At 35.2% G+C, this 17,058-nt stretch overlaps 1 protein-coding gene across 11 annotated transcripts in view; it reads right to left on the reverse strand.

The window, feature by feature from the left end:
• Kdm6a (lysine demethylase 6A) overlaps positions 1 to 17,058 on the reverse strand; it is a 171,835-nt gene that overhangs the window by 24,415 nt on the left and 130,362 nt on the right. For all 11 annotated transcript variants that reach the window (XM_048336734.1, XM_048336731.1, XM_048336735.1 and 8 more), the window contains 9 exons: positions 13,648 to 13,777; positions 11,852 to 11,957; positions 9,870 to 10,075; positions 7,440 to 7,504; positions 7,293 to 7,367; positions 6,232 to 6,380; positions 2,264 to 2,378; positions 1,218 to 1,405; positions 334 to 475 (listed from right to left, as the gene is read on the reverse strand). In XM_048336734.1, the coding sequence (XP_048192691.1) occupies positions 334 to 475; positions 1,218 to 1,405; positions 2,264 to 2,378; positions 6,232 to 6,380; positions 7,293 to 7,367; positions 7,440 to 7,504; positions 9,870 to 10,075; positions 11,852 to 11,957; positions 13,648 to 13,777 (1,176 nt within the window). The remainder of the gene's footprint in view (positions 1 to 333; positions 476 to 1,217; positions 1,406 to 2,263; positions 2,379 to 6,231; positions 6,381 to 7,292; positions 7,368 to 7,439; positions 7,505 to 9,869; positions 10,076 to 11,851; positions 11,958 to 13,647; positions 13,778 to 17,058) is intronic.

Consider the following 17,058-nt stretch of genomic DNA (forward strand, 5'->3'; position numbering starts at 1 on the left):
ATTAGCTCTGTAACAGCAATAATTCTGTGATGCCATTCTCCCTTTGGTTTCTACAGAGCAAACTTCCAATATTAAAATGAATTCTCCTGTGATCAGGTAGTTCAAAGAGTGGGGAAGTGAATCTACAAGTTAAATTGTGTTTTTGTTCCTTCCTGTACCATAGTAGGATCTTTGAAAGGGAAAATATTTTTTGACATGTGGATTCTCATATTACATTTTGTTAATACTTCTGGAGCATTTTGTTTTAATGTAAGTATAATTGTAGGTGGGGAGAAAGATAGAGTTGACACTCCCCAGAAGAGAGGAACTACAGCAGTTTTAGAAAGCACTTACTTAATCATTTCAAAAAGCTTTGGATCTGAGACCTTGATATTTCGTGCCATATTCCAGGAAAGATGAACCATGGGTACTATTGACTTCACACTTTGCAATTTGTTCCATTCGTACCGTTCCACTGCCAATTTATACTGGCAGGCTAGGGGAAAAAAAACAGTTATAATGCAACCCAAAGTACCAAAAGATAATAAGACTACATTATCACCCAGTCAGGTGATACCTTCAACACCAATTCTGAAAACATCCAAACACTGTAATAGTAAATTTTATGTTCTATGATAATTGTAGGAACAACAATAGTACTCATCATATAGAGTGCTTCCTGTTATTCTGTGCCAGGCAGTGTGTTAAACATGTTTCTAACCAGTATCTCAATAGCACCATATGAATTTTATCATCTTCATTGAACAGATGGAGAGATCAAGGACTAGAAAAATTAAATAACTTGCCCAAAATTAGAAGAGCCAGGTTCTGGTCCTAATCCAGTTGTTTCTGGCTCCACAGGCCATATTCTCAGCCTTATGTAGTTAATGCCCAAAGGCAGATTCTGACATAACATTCATATGACATGAGATCAAAGAAAAATTAAAATGCACTCTTTACTTGTTTTCACCCATAAAGGACTTTATAAAACAAAATGAGGAATTCTAAAACTAACTTTAAAGTGTATCTTCCATGTATATAAGGACACAAATTTGTTATTTGTTGAGATCAATGATTTTGGATTTTCACTTGTTAATTTCCATTTAATTTCTTATACCACAGAGTTTTATATAAGGAGACATTCTTCCAAATTTAGTGAGCATTATTTAAGAATAAAGAATACATTTAGCAGACACAAGCCTTTATAAATTAAACTTAAAGTATATTCTTTAAAATACCTGTAAGTGGACCAACATTCCAAGCAATGTTGTTGCACCAGCCAATGGCCTGAACCCAATGAACAGTGCCTGCATTTATCCAGACCAGATCTCCAGGTCGCTGAATAAACCTATACACTGGAACATTTGCTTCATAAAGATCTTCAAGGTTGGGCCACCAAGAACCCATTAGGAAATTCAAATTATTTCTGAAATAAAGCAGGAGTGAGGGGGGGGGGGGGGGAGAAAGAATGCAAAGATTAGAAGAAAATGGCCAAAGGTTGTTTTTTTTTTTAATACACTAATTGCAATGAAGCCTAATGTGTGTGCAATTAAAACTATGGTATGTATGTAAAGTGTGAAATTAATTACAGTTGAGTACTAGATGACTTATAAAAAGATTAGTATTATAATCTGGGCATTGGTGGCTTACACCTGTAATCCTAGCTAATCAGAAGGTTGACATCTGAGGATCACGGTTCGAAGCCAGCATGGGCATGAAAGGGTATAAAACTCTCTCTTATCTCCAATAAACTTACTCAGTGGTGCTGTGGCTCAAGTGGTAGAGTGCTAACCCTGAGAAATGTTTTTAACCCCCTCTACCTCAATAATATTCCAGTGTTGTTACTATAGAAGAAGTGCCAGGTGCTCACATAAGCGTATTTGGGGGGGGGGGGGGGGGAAGGCAAAGAATTATATGAAATTCTTTCATGAGATAAAGTCTGAAGCAGTTAATTAAATTTCATAAAATTTCTAGAAAGGATTCATATCATGACTGCATAGCAAAGAATAATATATTCAAACTGTAGTTTTACTGAACTAATACTCAATTAGAGAATTCCTTTCACTTTCTGAAAGCATTTATAATAAAACTTTATTTCTTACAATATATATTTTTTATCATTTTTAAAACTCAGTCTTGCCAACTATTACTATTGCATGAAGTATTTCCAAGTAAGCAACAGAATAGGTTTAGAATCAAATAATTTCATTAGGGTATCCAGTTTGGTAAGTTGTCCTTGTCTTAAATAATTATGTTTAAAGAAAATTTTAGCTTAGAAACCTACTTTTCGCAGAAGTCGTTCAGAACACCCCAGTAACCTTCTGGAACAACAAACCATTCACAGTCACCTGGGCCAATATTTATGTTAACTGAACAGAAGTTGTTATTTTCTTGATGACCTAAAATGTGAAGGGGAGTAGGGGGAGGAGAGTACAATATAAAATTCTGTAAGTTTAGTCAACTCATAACTTATTTAGAAAGCGCTTCTATAGCTTTGGAGTTAAACATTTCTGATCAGTTACTTTATATGTTAAGACCAGATAATGAGTGTAAAGTTACAGGTTTTCAATAGCAATCAAACAAACATCAATTAGAACAATGCCTAATGCACAGTAAGCAATAAATATTAGGTACTATAGAGGCCATTATCATTTTTTAAACTTTTGAACTAATCTGAATTTTGCAGTTACACTGCAAAAGAGGCAAGAAGCTTGGATTTCAAAATATAGCCATTCCAGGGAGTGATGTCAACAAAAATGGGGTCTATCCCTCACCAGAAACACCAAACAAACAAAGCAAAACCCCACAAATCTATACAAATGATTGAAGATCAACTCTGCCAGAACTCAAAGAAATCATTTTAGGTTTATAATAGCACAGTGAAACTGTTTCAGAGGAACGGTGACTTAAACCTGGTAGATATTTGTGGTATGTTTAACTTACCTAGCCCAACCCACATCATTGATCAGGTGATGGATTGACTTAAAAGTCTGTGTTCCTTATTGAGTATGTCTGGTTTGAAAGGGATCAGAGCAGATTTTGTTTTGAAAGAATAATACTAACCTAATTGGAGTTTCTGCAAAGGACTAAAGCAAGGAGTTTCTCATTTTGACTACCTTTGAACTCAGTACTTACAACTGTCACCTACTAATGGTCAATGTTTTGAATTGTTCATTGCAAGGACTCTAGATTACATTTAAATGAAAAAAAAATTAGGGTAAAGACTAAGAACATTTCTATGGTTCAAAATGTGACATACCAAAGTCCACTAAAACAGGTGCCACTGATATTAATCTGTGTAACTCCAGGAAGAAAGTGCTTATTCCATAATGTACTCGAAATAATGGCTTTTAAACTCAAGGAAAATGATTAACCTATACATGTCTTATAAGAACATATATAGTATAACAATGACTTGAAATGTGAGCAGAAAAATGAAATTGCTGCACTGGGTTTCAATAGCTATTAAAAAGGTGAAAAAAATTTCAGCTATAATAATTATAGTATTGTATTTTTGAAACAGATTAAAACTGACCACCTATTTGAAAATGTCAACATGACTATAATTTCTAAAAATTATTTGATTTCAATTATAATTGTTAAGATTCAATGCTTTAATTTTTGTTAATTAAAATTATATAGCTGCTAAAATTATCTTTAAGAAGTTGTGCAAAGAGGTTTCAATTCAATGTACACTGGACTACCCTAAAGAAATCCATCAGTGAATTATTTGAGATTACAAAGGTCAATTCTGGAAAATTAAAATGACACAAGCAAATAAGCCCAAAATAATCTAGGCCTCAGTAACAAGCAGACTATAAAGAAAAGATTGTTTTAAAATGTATTCCACAGGGGCTGGGGGATATGGCCTAGTGGCAAGAGTGCTTGCCTCGTATACATGAGGCCCTGTGTTCGATCCCCAGCACCACATATACAAAAAATGGCCAGAAGTGGCGCTGTGGCTCAAGTGGCAGAGTGCTAGCCTTGAGCAAGAAGAAGCCAGGGACATTGCTCAGGCCCTGAGTCCAAGCCCCAGGACTGGCCAAACCACCCCCCCCACCAAAAAAAAATGTATTCCACAAACAACAACAACGAAAAACAAATCCACATAATAATTCAAACTGGATGGAAGACAGTTAACTGGAATGAACCTTAATAGAACCAGTCTAATACCAAATACAAAATAAAAATAACTAGGGGCTGGGGATATGGCCTAGTGGCAAGAGAGCTTGCCTCGTATACCTGAGGCCCTGGGTTCGATTCCCAAGCACCACATATACAGAAAATGGCCAGAAGTGGCGCTGTGGCTCAAGTGGCAAAGTGCTAGCCTTGAGCAAAAGGAAGCCAGGGACAGAGCTCAGGCCCTCAGTCCAAGGCCCAGGACTGGCCAAAAAAAAAAAAAAATAATAATAATAATAATAAATAAATAGATAGATAGATAAATAGATAGATAGATAAATAAATAAATAAAAATAAAAATAACTAGTGGGTTCAAAATGCTTGTCCAATATTTATATTGCGTAACTATGGATAAAATATTCAGAATTAGGCTTCAAATGCAAGAGAATAAAAACTACAACCAATTACTGCTCTCCTAGCCCTAGAGTAAGAATCCCATGGGGAGATTTTTCGTTGTTGTTTGGTAGTTTATAATACTCATGGTTGGATTTTAATCCCCAGAGAACAATTATCTATTTTTACAAAGCTCATCAGGAGATTCAAATGAATCGTCAGGGATGGAAGCCACTGACCTATGCTACAGAAGCACGATAATTACCTTTTGAAACAATTTTTTTTTTTTTTTTTTTTTTGCCAGTCCTGGGCCTTAAACTCAGGGCCTGAGCACTGTCCCTGGCTTCATTATGCTCAAGGCTAGCACTCTACCACTTGAGCCACAGCGCCACTTCTGGCCATTTTCTATATATGTGGTGCTGAGGAATCGAACCCAGGGCTTCATATATAGGAGGCAAGCACTCTTGCCACTAGGCCATATTCCCAGCCCCATTTTGAAATAATTCTTAAGCTATGATCCATTAATATGACAGTAGCTATGGCTGTTTCAAGGAGAAAACCGAAGCACTTGAGTGAGATATGCAGCCTACAGGCACCAGTATAGCAAAACTTGTTGTCATCAGTTATCTCTCCTAAGTGATCAGTGTCAGGGTTGTAGCAACTGTTAACTATTTCAAATATAACTCCATGAAATTTCATGTCAACCCAAAGAAACACAAAGAACCTGGTACATTGGTGTGAGATGAAAATGTGAAGGCTAAAAATAAGGTCATTAATTTGATAATTGAAGAAAAACACCCAGGGAAGGAATGTGATATGCCAAAAATGATAAGTCAAATCAGTAACTAGGGGAAAAGACCAGGATGGGTCATCATTACAATCCATTTAAAAATATATATATATATATATATATCAAGTATAATCCCTAGAGGACTGAAACCTATGCTTTCTTTTTTTTTTTTTTTTTTTTTTGGCCAGTCCTGGGCCTTGGACTCAGGGCCTGAGCACTGTCCCTGGCTTCTTCCCGCTCAAGGCTAGCACTCTGCCACTTGAGCCACAGCGCCGCTTCTGGCCATTTTCTGTATATATGGTGCTGGGGAATCGAACCTAGGGCCTCGTGTATCCGAGGCAGGCACTCTTGCCGCTAGACTATATCCCCAGCCCTATGCTTTCTTTTTAAAATAGAAATAATCAAATATATTAGAAAATGTATTGTTTAATGAAAACTATTTTATACACATACAAGGTCATGATATTATTCATATATAGAGAGAGTCATGTTTGGCTTATTTTTCCCCCTGAGACAGGGTCTCACTATGGAGCCTAGACTGTCTTGGAACTTTCCATCCTCCTTGCTCACCCTTCCAAGTGCTAGAATTCCAAGGCATGTATCAACATATCCAACTAAATTTTATCTTTTTATTATGATTGTGATTACAGTAAAAGAAGAAAGTGTAAGTTTAGAAAACACTCCACTCCCAACAGTAGATGGGGGCCAACAAGTCTTTAGGTTATAGGGACTCATGTTCCCAAGTACTCTGATAACTTCTTTTCTAGAACAAACCATTATTATTATTTATGCAGGACTATTAAACAGATAATGAGAAAAATTAATTTGACCTGTATGAAGACCTCTAATTTTGTAAGAGCAATTCTTTTCTAGTTATATTCATTTAAATAAATTCTGGTTCTTTTTCATGTTTCTCGTTGTATTAATTCTTTCAGTTGTATAAGAATTACCTGGTGTTCTGCTTCCTGGAACTTTCATGTATAGTTGAACTGTGTTCATGCCCAGTATAGTATGACCAACGTGGCTTAGAAGATTTCCTGCTGATACGACACGTACAAAAGCAGGAAGTTTAGTCAGTTCATGTAGCTGTAACTTCCACCTGCAAAAAAATAGACCAAATGTGAGGCCCTGCTGCAAATATTTCTCAAGTTAATCATTCCCTCCAAGCTCTGTTATAATCAGAAAAACAATTATTAAATCCATAAATATCTTAATTTCATGTATGAAAGAAATACTTGCTTAAAGTTTTGGTTGTTTTTTTTTTTTTTTGGCCAGTCCTGAGCCTTGGACTCAGGGCCTGAGCACTGTCCCTGGCTTCTTCCCGCTCAAGGCTAGCACTCTGCCACTTGAGCCACAGTGCCGCTTCTGGCCGTTTTCTGTATATGTGGTGCTGGGGAATCGAACCTAGGGCCTCGTGTATCCGAGGCAGGCACTCTTGCCACTAGGCTATATCCCCAGCCCCGGTTGTTGTTTTTTTTTTTTTTTTTTTAAAAAAAAACTTCCCGATGAAAATAAGTCTAAAATTTACAGACCAACTAATTGAATAAAAACTATTTTTAGAGTTGTGCTGTATAATTAACTACATCGTATATAATTCTACTTCATGTAATTAAAATGTATAACGTGATGATTGTGTAATTAAGCATAAAGTCACAGTCTTGAAATCCTGTATAAAATTCTTAAAAGAAAATAATTTAGCTTGATATTGTGGTATACACTTATAATCTCAGCATTTGGGAGGCTGAGGTAGAAGGACATGAGTTCAAAGCCAGTATGTATGGGTTATACAGAAACTCGTCTCAAAATTACCCCCTGTATTTAAAAAAAAAAAGAGAAAGAGAGAGACGGAAAATTTTAATTGGAAAGCCTATCAAAAATGATTTAGCTCACTTTTGTATGTCAATTTAGAAAAATGGCAAAGAATCAAATAGAATTAGAAAGTGCAAACAATGTTCAATCCTGGGGATACTTTTTTGCATCAATTCACAGAACTGTAACTATAAGGACTTACTTTTTGTCATCAGACAGGTCAATGTTGGTCCCGAACTTTATGGTTTTAAAGGGTCCTTTCCTCCTCCTCCCAGAACTGAAGGCGAGAAATAATGTTAAAATCATTCCTTTAAACAGAAATACTAAGGGGACATAAAAAATAACTTACTTATCTGAAGATGTAGATTCACTATCTGAGTGGTCTTTATGATGAGTTCTTTTCTCATTTTCTTCCTGTAGATTAAGCAAAAAGCATTCTAGTTTAGTATTCCACAACTGGCTGTCCTTTCCAATTTATCATTAAAAAAAAAAAGTTTACAACTAGTTTGAATGGTAGTAATTGTGCTTGTGAACGAAGTTTTTAATCAGACTTTTACATGTAAAAGTTACTTCAACGTACCATGTGAAATTATGCCATTTTGTTTTTTATTGTTATTTTTTATTTATTAATTAAATTTTGTTAACAAGGTGTTGTGCAAAAGGGGTACAGTTACATAATAGGGCAGTGAGTACATTTCTTGTGATATCTTACACCCTCATTTTTCTTTCCCTTCCCTAGATCAGGTAGGCATATATACCATACCCAGTGTACCAAAAACATATACAGTAACCACGTGGCATACGCCAAAGGAAATTCACCTAGAACTTTAAATATAACGTCAACAAGAGAGTTTGCTTATCCTTGTCTTATATGATCATACATATATAGCTTTTGAGCTATATGTTTTCTTTTTCTTTTGTCTTTCTTCCCCATGGTTTTACCCCTGATGTCACTGTAACTGATATTGCTACCCTGGGTATTGTATATATGTTTATCAGAAGTAGGGAAGGGGAACATCAAAATGAAGAGACAAAGGGTAAAAGGCGAACCAATGCAACAGCAATACTTACAAAACTATATGCTGTAAGCCAACTATACAACTGGGGGGGGGAGGGGTGGAGAAGGTGGGAGAAAAATGAGGGAGATAACAAATTTGATAAGAAATGTACTCAATGCCTTATGTATGAAACTGTAAAGCTTCTGTACATCACTTTGACAATAAATCAATTAAAAAAATTCTTCACAGGTCTTAAAAGACCCATGAAAATCATACCTTGGCATAGTATCCAATTTTATCTATCTGCCACAAAGTTACCCCTACACATGATCTTATTGGTGCCTGTTTTTAAGCAGTAGTACTCAGGACCATATGGTTGGTAAAGCAGGTACTTTACTTCTGGGCCACAGCCTAGCCCTTTTTTTGCACTGGTTGTTTTTTTGAGATAGGGTCTTACTTCCTGCCTAAGCAACACCTAGACTATATAACCTATTGTGAGCTTCTTGTCATAGATAGAATAACATGCATGTCAACCAAGTCAAGCTTCTTTCCCTTAAGATGGAATCTTGGAGACTTTTCTGTTCATGCTGGAATCACGAGCCTCACAATCTCAGCTTCTCACACAGATTAGGACGACAGGCCCACACTATCATGCACAGATGTATACTTGAGACTATTCTGCCTAAAACAGCTGTGAACTTCAATCCTCCCATTCATAGCCTTCCAAATAGTTAGAATTATGGGCATGAGCCATTAGTGTCCAGTTATATTGTCTCATTTTAACAAAGAGAAAAAAATGTAAGAAAAGTGGAGGGGCATAACTATAATAACAATAACTATAAATGTTCTAAGCTAGCAGATACATGTATATGATGTTCTATGTTCTTATTGACCCATGGAATAAATTCTTCCTAAGTTAAACCTTTAGGTACAATGGATTATACACAAATGATAAGATATTCACAAGTGTTGGATAAATATGGGTACTTTTGAATACAAACATTACTTTTATTGATAATTTTTGTGTCACAATGTCATGTCAGCACTGTCATACTTTTTTCTGAGTTAATACTTACTGACATTTTGTCTCCCTTCCTGCTAAGGGTACAATGAATGTATGGACATTTGCCAAATTTTTGACATTCTGAAAAGTCCTTTCTTTGGATATAAATTCCTTCGTGTTTAATAATTAATTTTAACTATTTCTCCAGAAGGTCCTCTGATAAGTCTTTGAATCTTGCTCATTATTAGTTTATTCATATACAGAATATGGACATGTAGTCAAAATATCCTCAAATTACAAAATATCCTCAAACTATCCTCAAAATATCCTCAAATTACAAAATATCCTCAAACTACAGAGATCTATATGGACCATAACTTCGCTATAATAAAAACTGTAAGACAAATTTCACTAGTTAAATTTATTTGTACAATGTAAGGAGCAATGGAATATCCTGTGAAATAATTCCAACATTTCTGCCTTTCCTTCAGGATTCTCTTATGGGTTAACATTGATAGAAAAAAAGACACTAATGCTTCCTAGAAATGTTGCCTATCATGTAATAATAATTGGTAGGAAAAAAATTAAGGAAACATAAAAATAAGGGACTCTGCCAAGCATAAAGCAAACTTAAGGCTTGGTTTATCCTCTAAGTCAATGGTTCTCGAGCAGGGACAATTAATATGCTTACAAAAGTAACATGTCTTTACCTTAAAAAATAAAAATACTCCCCCTCCCAAAAGGCAAAAAGAAAAACATCTAGAGAGCTAATACTTACTCTCAGTGATTCCTGGAACGAGGAGGCTTGGTATTGTGCATATTTAGCAATTGTAGTATGAGATCTATTACTTTCACAATGCCAGATTTTCTTCGTTCCAGTTGGGTCCCAGTTTTCATCTGCAGGCTGCAACAACTGTGTCCTCACTTCAACCACATGTTCATTGTTAGCTTCCACCAAAGTTTTAGTTGAGAAAAGTCCCAGATCTTCATTTCAAAATGAATGAAAGTGGTTAGCAAATAAAAACTGTATTTAGAATCATGTGTTACAGTGTTCCCACCCTGGTTTGGTTTTTTTTTTGAGGAGGGAAAAACTACTTGATAGCACTGCATCCACCTCCCCTAAAAAAAATTACATGCCGAATTTTCAGTATCATACACCAAAGACATCCTGTACCTACCTGTCATACTACTCCAAAAGAGCAATAAGCAAATCATCCTATATGCTAGGAAATATATCAAATATAACTAATTTGTAGGAAGAATTCTATTACGTTTCATACATTTGTAGAGCTATCATAATGAAATCCTCATTTGTATAGCTAAAGTATAGTAATTTTAAAAAGAAATTAAAAAAAGAAATCCCTCTATTACTCTAAATCATAATTATATAATTAGACCAAAATAAAACAAACTACCCCCAAAGTACTAGTAATCAATATCAAGAATATATATTCAAATCATACACTTTTGTGACAGATCTCCTCTCTCTCTCTCTCACTCTCTCTCTCTCTCTCTCTGACAGGTACATGTAAAAGTGAAAATATGGGGAAAATGGAAGAGGAAAAGTAACAAAATTATGTCTCCAGTGTTTTAAAAGTTTGCCTGGACTCTTGAGCACCTACTCAGCTCAAGTCAGGACAGAATAGATACTTGCACATCCATATTCATAGATGAACTATTCATAATAGCCAAATTATGGAAACAGCCCACGTGCCCTACATCAGATAAGTGGATCAATAAAATGAGGTGTACATACACAATGGAATTTTACTCATCCATTAGAAAGAATATTATGTCATTTACAGGAAAATGGATGGACCTAGAACAAATCACACTAAATGAAGCAAGCCAAGCTCAGAAGAAACAAATGGCACGTTTTCTCTCATATGTGGAAGCTAGATCTAAAACATAACTGGACATGATAACTCTAGACATTCACACACAAATAATTAGGAACTCAAAGGTGTAACTTCTCTGAACATTTACAACAGTATTTCACAAAACAAATTTCAGGAAATGTTTTGTTGGTGTTAGTGTTGGTTTTTTTTTTGGGGGGGGGGGTCAGCATAGAAAAGAGAGGGAGAAAGTGTAACAAATGTAATCATGCTATTCAGCGTCCACTATGTGGAAAATGAACTGTTACTTGTGGGCAGGTTCTGGAAGGGGAAACTAGGGTAAAAGGAAGGGTTGACATTGTCCAGAGAGAAATGTACTGATTATCTGATTTATGAAATGGCAAATCCTCTGTACAACACCTTAATAATAACAAAATTACACATAAATACACACATACACACATATATGTGTGTGTATATATACACATATATATGAGAGGGAGAGGGAGGGAGAGGGAGAGGGAGAGGGAGGGAGAGGGAGAGAGGGAGAGAGAGAGAGATGGGGATGTAGGTGCATGCCTTTTACTTTTAACTCTAACTAATCAGGAGGCTGCAATAGGAAGATCACAGATCAAGGCCAGTGTGGGCAAAGTTAGCAACACCCTGTCTCAGAAAAATAAGCCAGCCATAGTGATGAATTGACTATAATCTCAGCTACTTGAAGACAGAGATGGAAAGATGACAGTCTGAGGCTGGCCCGAGCTAAAGCATAAAACCTCCATCTAAACAACAAAACTAAAAGCCATAAAGCATGGCCATATATCTGAAGTGGTAGAATGTTTGCCTACGCCTGAATTCAATCTTCAAGTCCACAAACAAGGAAAAAGAAGTCAAATATAGTTGTTTTTTTAAACTTAAATCTTACCTAACTTAAGAGCTCCAGCAAGGCCACGAATAACTGTAACAGGGTTGTTTGGATTTGTACAAAATTGATGTAATGGAGGAAAGAAAGCATCACGTTTATTTTCCAACTGTAAAATAAAAACATGGTTAGTTTTTATGGAGATTTTATTTAAATATGAAGTCACAAATTCATGTTCATTATTTATCACAATTTGAATAACGTATCTTACGTGCTATTTCTGTTTGCTATCATATCTTTTGATTCTTTTTTTTTTTTTTTTTTTTTTTTGGCCAGTCCTGGGCCTTGGACTCAGGGCCTGAGCACTGTCCCTGGCTTCTTCCCGCTCAAGGCTAGCACTCTGCCACTTGAGCCACAGCGCCGCTTCTGGCCGTTTTCTGTATATGTGGTGCTGGGGAATCAAACCTAGGGCCTCGTGTATCCGAGGCAGGCACTCTTGCCACTAGGCTATATCCCCAGCCCATTGATTCTTAATTATATTAGACAGCAACCACATATTTCTCTTCTCTACTATATGCTGAACAAACTATGTAGAAGAAATAAAATTTAAATTAAATGTTAAAGACAAAGTACTTCAATTATCATTCAGACTTTACAACATGGATAAATCTTGAGGATATTGTGGTAAATCAAGGGTAAGGAACCCTTTCGCTGAAAAAGGCCATTTGATGTGTGATGTTAGCAGGTATTTTCTATGAAAAAGTACTCTAGATTTATCCTATTTCAAATTCCACATGCAGCTGCCTTGTCAGGGTAAGAACAAAATGACTTTGTGGGCCTTATATAATCTGCAGGTTAGATGTTCCCGCCCCTTAGTTAAATGATATGTTAGTCTCAGAAGGACAACTACTGCATGATTTTATTTATTTTATTTTATTTTTTGCCAGTCCTGGGTCTGAGCACTGTCCCTGGCTTCTTTTTGCTCAAGGCTAGCTAGCACTCTACCACTTGAGCCGCAGCGCCACCTCTGGCCTTTTCTATATATGTGGTACTGAGGAATTGAACCTAGGGCTTCATGTATACCAGGCAAGCACTCTTGCCACTAGGCCATATTCCCAGCCCCTGCATGATTTTATTTATATGAGGCATCTAAAATAGTCATATTCATAGACGATGAGGGGAGTGAGGAAAGGAGATGGTTCAATGGGTAGATTTTCAGTTTGGCAAATGTTCTCTAGAGATAAGTTACACAACATGAATATACTTAATACTGAAGTCATTCAGAAGTGATTAAGGTGGTATATTTCAGTATGCTTGGAAGTGGTAGAATGTTTGCCTATCCCTGAATTCAATTTTCAAGTCTACAAACTTGAGAACATGCTTTGTATTTCAGAACGTTCTCTTTTTGAGAACTGACTAAGGGAGAGAAAAAAATCAAAAGGTTATAATTAAGTTTAAGCGTCATTTTACAGATGCAAGATCATTCTCAGTATATAGCCCTAATTTTATATGCAGTTAATTTTATTTTCATTTGGGGTGTAAGTGGGACAATGGAAGGAAATGCAATAGTAGCCCTATTTTAGAATCACGCAAATAAAAATTGTTTTTATTCACAAATCTCCTATGTCAGGTGCCTAAAACTCTATAAACTAAAATCTAGTTTTTATCTGGTTTTATTTATATTTATTAATTACTTTACTTTATAATGAATCCCCGCCCCCCCCCCCCCCGACACACAAAAGAATCCACACTGTTGCCAATAATTATAATGCTGGTCAATGGGCTTTATACTGGGAGATTCTATGAAAAACAGATAAACACTCATTTAACAGATTTTTAGTCAGTCAATTCACACTCACATATATACTAGGTGTAGGTGGATTCAACTTGTCCTTTGGCAAGGGAGGGTATGGTGAAGATGGTGGTCTTGGAGGCGGACATTTATCCAACAAAATGCTACTGTTGGATAAGCCATTTTTACCCAGATTCCTTAAAAAAGAGGGGAGAATAAGTCAGCTTTATATTTATTTAAACAATGGAAATAGTCCTGAATTGTGTCCTAATTAAATGACTGAGCATTTGCACATATCCAGTGAATTTGGATCAATCAGAAAAACACTAAGACTTATTAAATTGAACAAATATTAACCTAGGTTCTTCCATTTTAACAGAAGGCAAATGTAAAAGTACCATAAATGAGTGACGATATATTTTGTTTGTAATTTTCCAATTTATTTTTTTTTCACCTAAGGAACAAGTAAGTTCCCATTTCCTTTTCACTGTAAGATGCTGTCCTGTCAAAATGTTAGCTTGACCAAAAAAGGGGTATAGGTAATAGTGAAAATATCTCTGTGATAACTTCTCACAAAAAGCTCAAATCTGAGATTTTCTTTTAATATATAACTTCTTAATAAAACCTAACTAAAACAATTTTTGTGCAACATAATCCACTAAGATTTCCAATAAATTATATCAGTTTTTAAGCAATGCATATAGTGGCTGCTCATTCTGTAATAATTATATAACTATTACTTACTAGTACTTAAGATTCCTTTCCTTTGATAAAGATAACATGCTTATTAAAATTATAAATGCTTACAATACAGCAATACAGTATAATTTTCCCAAATGATCATTTTTTCATGTAAAAAATAATTTCCAATTTCTTATCCAACTTAAAAAAAATCAGTAAGAAATAAATCTTGAGTTTTCAATCCATTTGAGGTTAATTAACTTACCTAATCCAATTATAACAAATTGAAAAACTACCAATACATTAAAGTATTCACTATTCTTAACATTAAAATTTCAAATGAGAATTTGAGCATTATAATTATTGTGGTAAGTCAAAAACTTCATTTATTGGAGGAATTAGCAATTTTCACCACAAATTTTTTTTAATCATAAATTACATAGTAATCTAGGTTGGAGCAAAATTAATTCTTCTAATTTTGTTCTGGTTTTGTTACACTAAAAAGATCTTACAAATCACTTTGTTCTGGGTGACAATAAAAACAAAGGTTTAAAATTCTACTAGTATAAGCTGCTTAGATGTTATCCTAAATTGTACCACTGATGTGTTGTTAAGTCTTTCAGCTATATCTGTTAGTAAAACTAAGGGAGTTCATGGCAGGGATATTGTAAAATAATTAATTTTAAATAAGATTAATAAGACAACTGACTTTTAAGTGAAAGTATGTGAAAGTCATTGAACTGAATTTTTAATATTAAAACAAATGAATGGTCTACCCAATATCAATTTTTAACATTTGTCCACAACGCATGAGTGCTATAAATATTTAGGTATAAAATTGGTAGTAATTTATAAACATGAAATTTTTGCTGTTAGCACGTAGAAAAAATTTTGGCAGAGTGATGAAAAAGTAAATCCAAGCATTATCATTATACAAATGTAAGATAAAACATTGGGGTTGGAGGCATTGCTCAGGTCATAGAGTGCCTACCAATGAGAGAAAGCAAGTGCCAGACATCAGTTCAAGTCCCAGTCTTGAATTTAAAAAAACAACACCATAATCAACACAAATAGTAATTAGTGTTCATGTTAAACTGTATATGTGTTGGACTTTTCACTCTAGAGTTTAAGCAAAATATAACTCAGAACACATAAAATTGGTTTTCCATGAAAATGAGATGGAATTACTTTTTAACATTCCACAAACAGTTATTAAAACCACTGTCTCATAAAAGATCACCTCACACTAATTAGATATGGTCTCAAGATTTAAGCTTCTAGAATTCTGGATACTGAAACAACACTAAAAAATAGTGTCTTGTCTGACAGATTAAGAGGACTGTCTATCGTTTCTATAGTCTGTGACTTTAAAAAAGCAAAACAGCAAAACAAAACAATAGAAAACACTGCTGTCTAAATTTTAAAACAGTAAAGGAAAAGCTGAGGCATGATTACGGGAGCTGATAATGACTCAATGTCTTGAATGCTACAATTACAATTTTAAGTCATAAAAGTAGAAGTAACTGCCTTTTATAATAGTGACCACTACAATGTTAAGAAAATTAAATAAGAGTCAGTCTAAAATATAACCATAACATTTTGAAGCTACACTTCAAGAAACAAGTTGGAGTAGTGGGTTCTAATTATGTTTACCTGCCTATAGGATCAACCCTGGGGCAAATAAGAATTTCTCTGAAGGAACTGATAAACATAGTTATCAATATAGTTACTACAGACATATTGTATTAAAAAAATACTTATCAATCCTAATGCAAAGGGTAGGGATGTGAAAAGATACTAAGAGATTTTGTCTTCGAACTTTTGAGGTGCAAAGCAAAGGAAAGGGGAAAGAGGCAAGAGGAAAAGGGATAGGGAAAGGGGGAAAGGAAGGGAAAAAGAACAAGTGTTCCAAAGGATTTACAAATTCTCCACTTTAAATCCTTTTTTCCCCATGAACTATACAATTGGTGGGTAGGGATGAGAGGGGAAAATTGGGAGTGAGGGAAGGGGTGGATACTGTCCAAAAAGAAATGTACTCTTTACTGGACTTTCATAACTTTAACCCCTTTGTACATCACCTTTACAGTAACAACAAATTGTTTTTTAAAAAAATAGTAAATCCTTTTCTCCCATTTTGATATTCCTTCAGCTAAGCAGAGGAGAAGGAAACTAGTCATTACCCAATTATTTAGAAGACTGATATAAATTTACTTTCAAAATGTCTCTACCAGGCTGGGGATATAGCCTAGTGGCAAGAGTGCCTGCCTCGTATACACGAGGCCCTAGGTTCGATTCCCCAGCACCACATATACAGAAAACGGCCAGAAGCGGCGCTGTGGCTCAAGTGGCAGAGTGCTAGCCTTGAGCGGGAAGAAGCCAGGGACAGTTCTCAGGCCCTGAGTCCAAGGCCCAGGACTGGCCAAAAAAAAAAAAAAAAAAAAAATGTCTCTACCACATCATTTGGTAAAGAAATGTTCTATAGCCAAACCATCTCTCCTTGAGATCTTTGGTTGGGAAGTTCACAATAAAATCTTTTATACCTGTGTTACTTTATCCTTTGAAGTTCTGGACTAATGCCTGTGCTGAGCAGGAGTCCAGAACTCAAAAGAACAGATGAATGGCAACACAACAGAGTAATGGCAAAAAACGTGACATTCATCATTTTTGCCAGCTTAATTTCAGAAAAGTTTTATCTCTAATTTGTTAGAGTAATATTTTTGTTACTTCATTAATATATTCAGGCTTAAATTTATTGGAATAATCCAAGCAATCCAAGGGATCTTTGATAAAGACCAGA

The sequence above is a fragment of the Perognathus longimembris genome, chromosome 28 (assembly GCF_023159225.1).
Source record: "Perognathus longimembris pacificus isolate PPM17 chromosome 28, ASM2315922v1, whole genome shotgun sequence".
Lineage (NCBI taxonomy): Eukaryota > Metazoa > Chordata > Mammalia > Rodentia > Heteromyidae > Perognathus > Perognathus longimembris.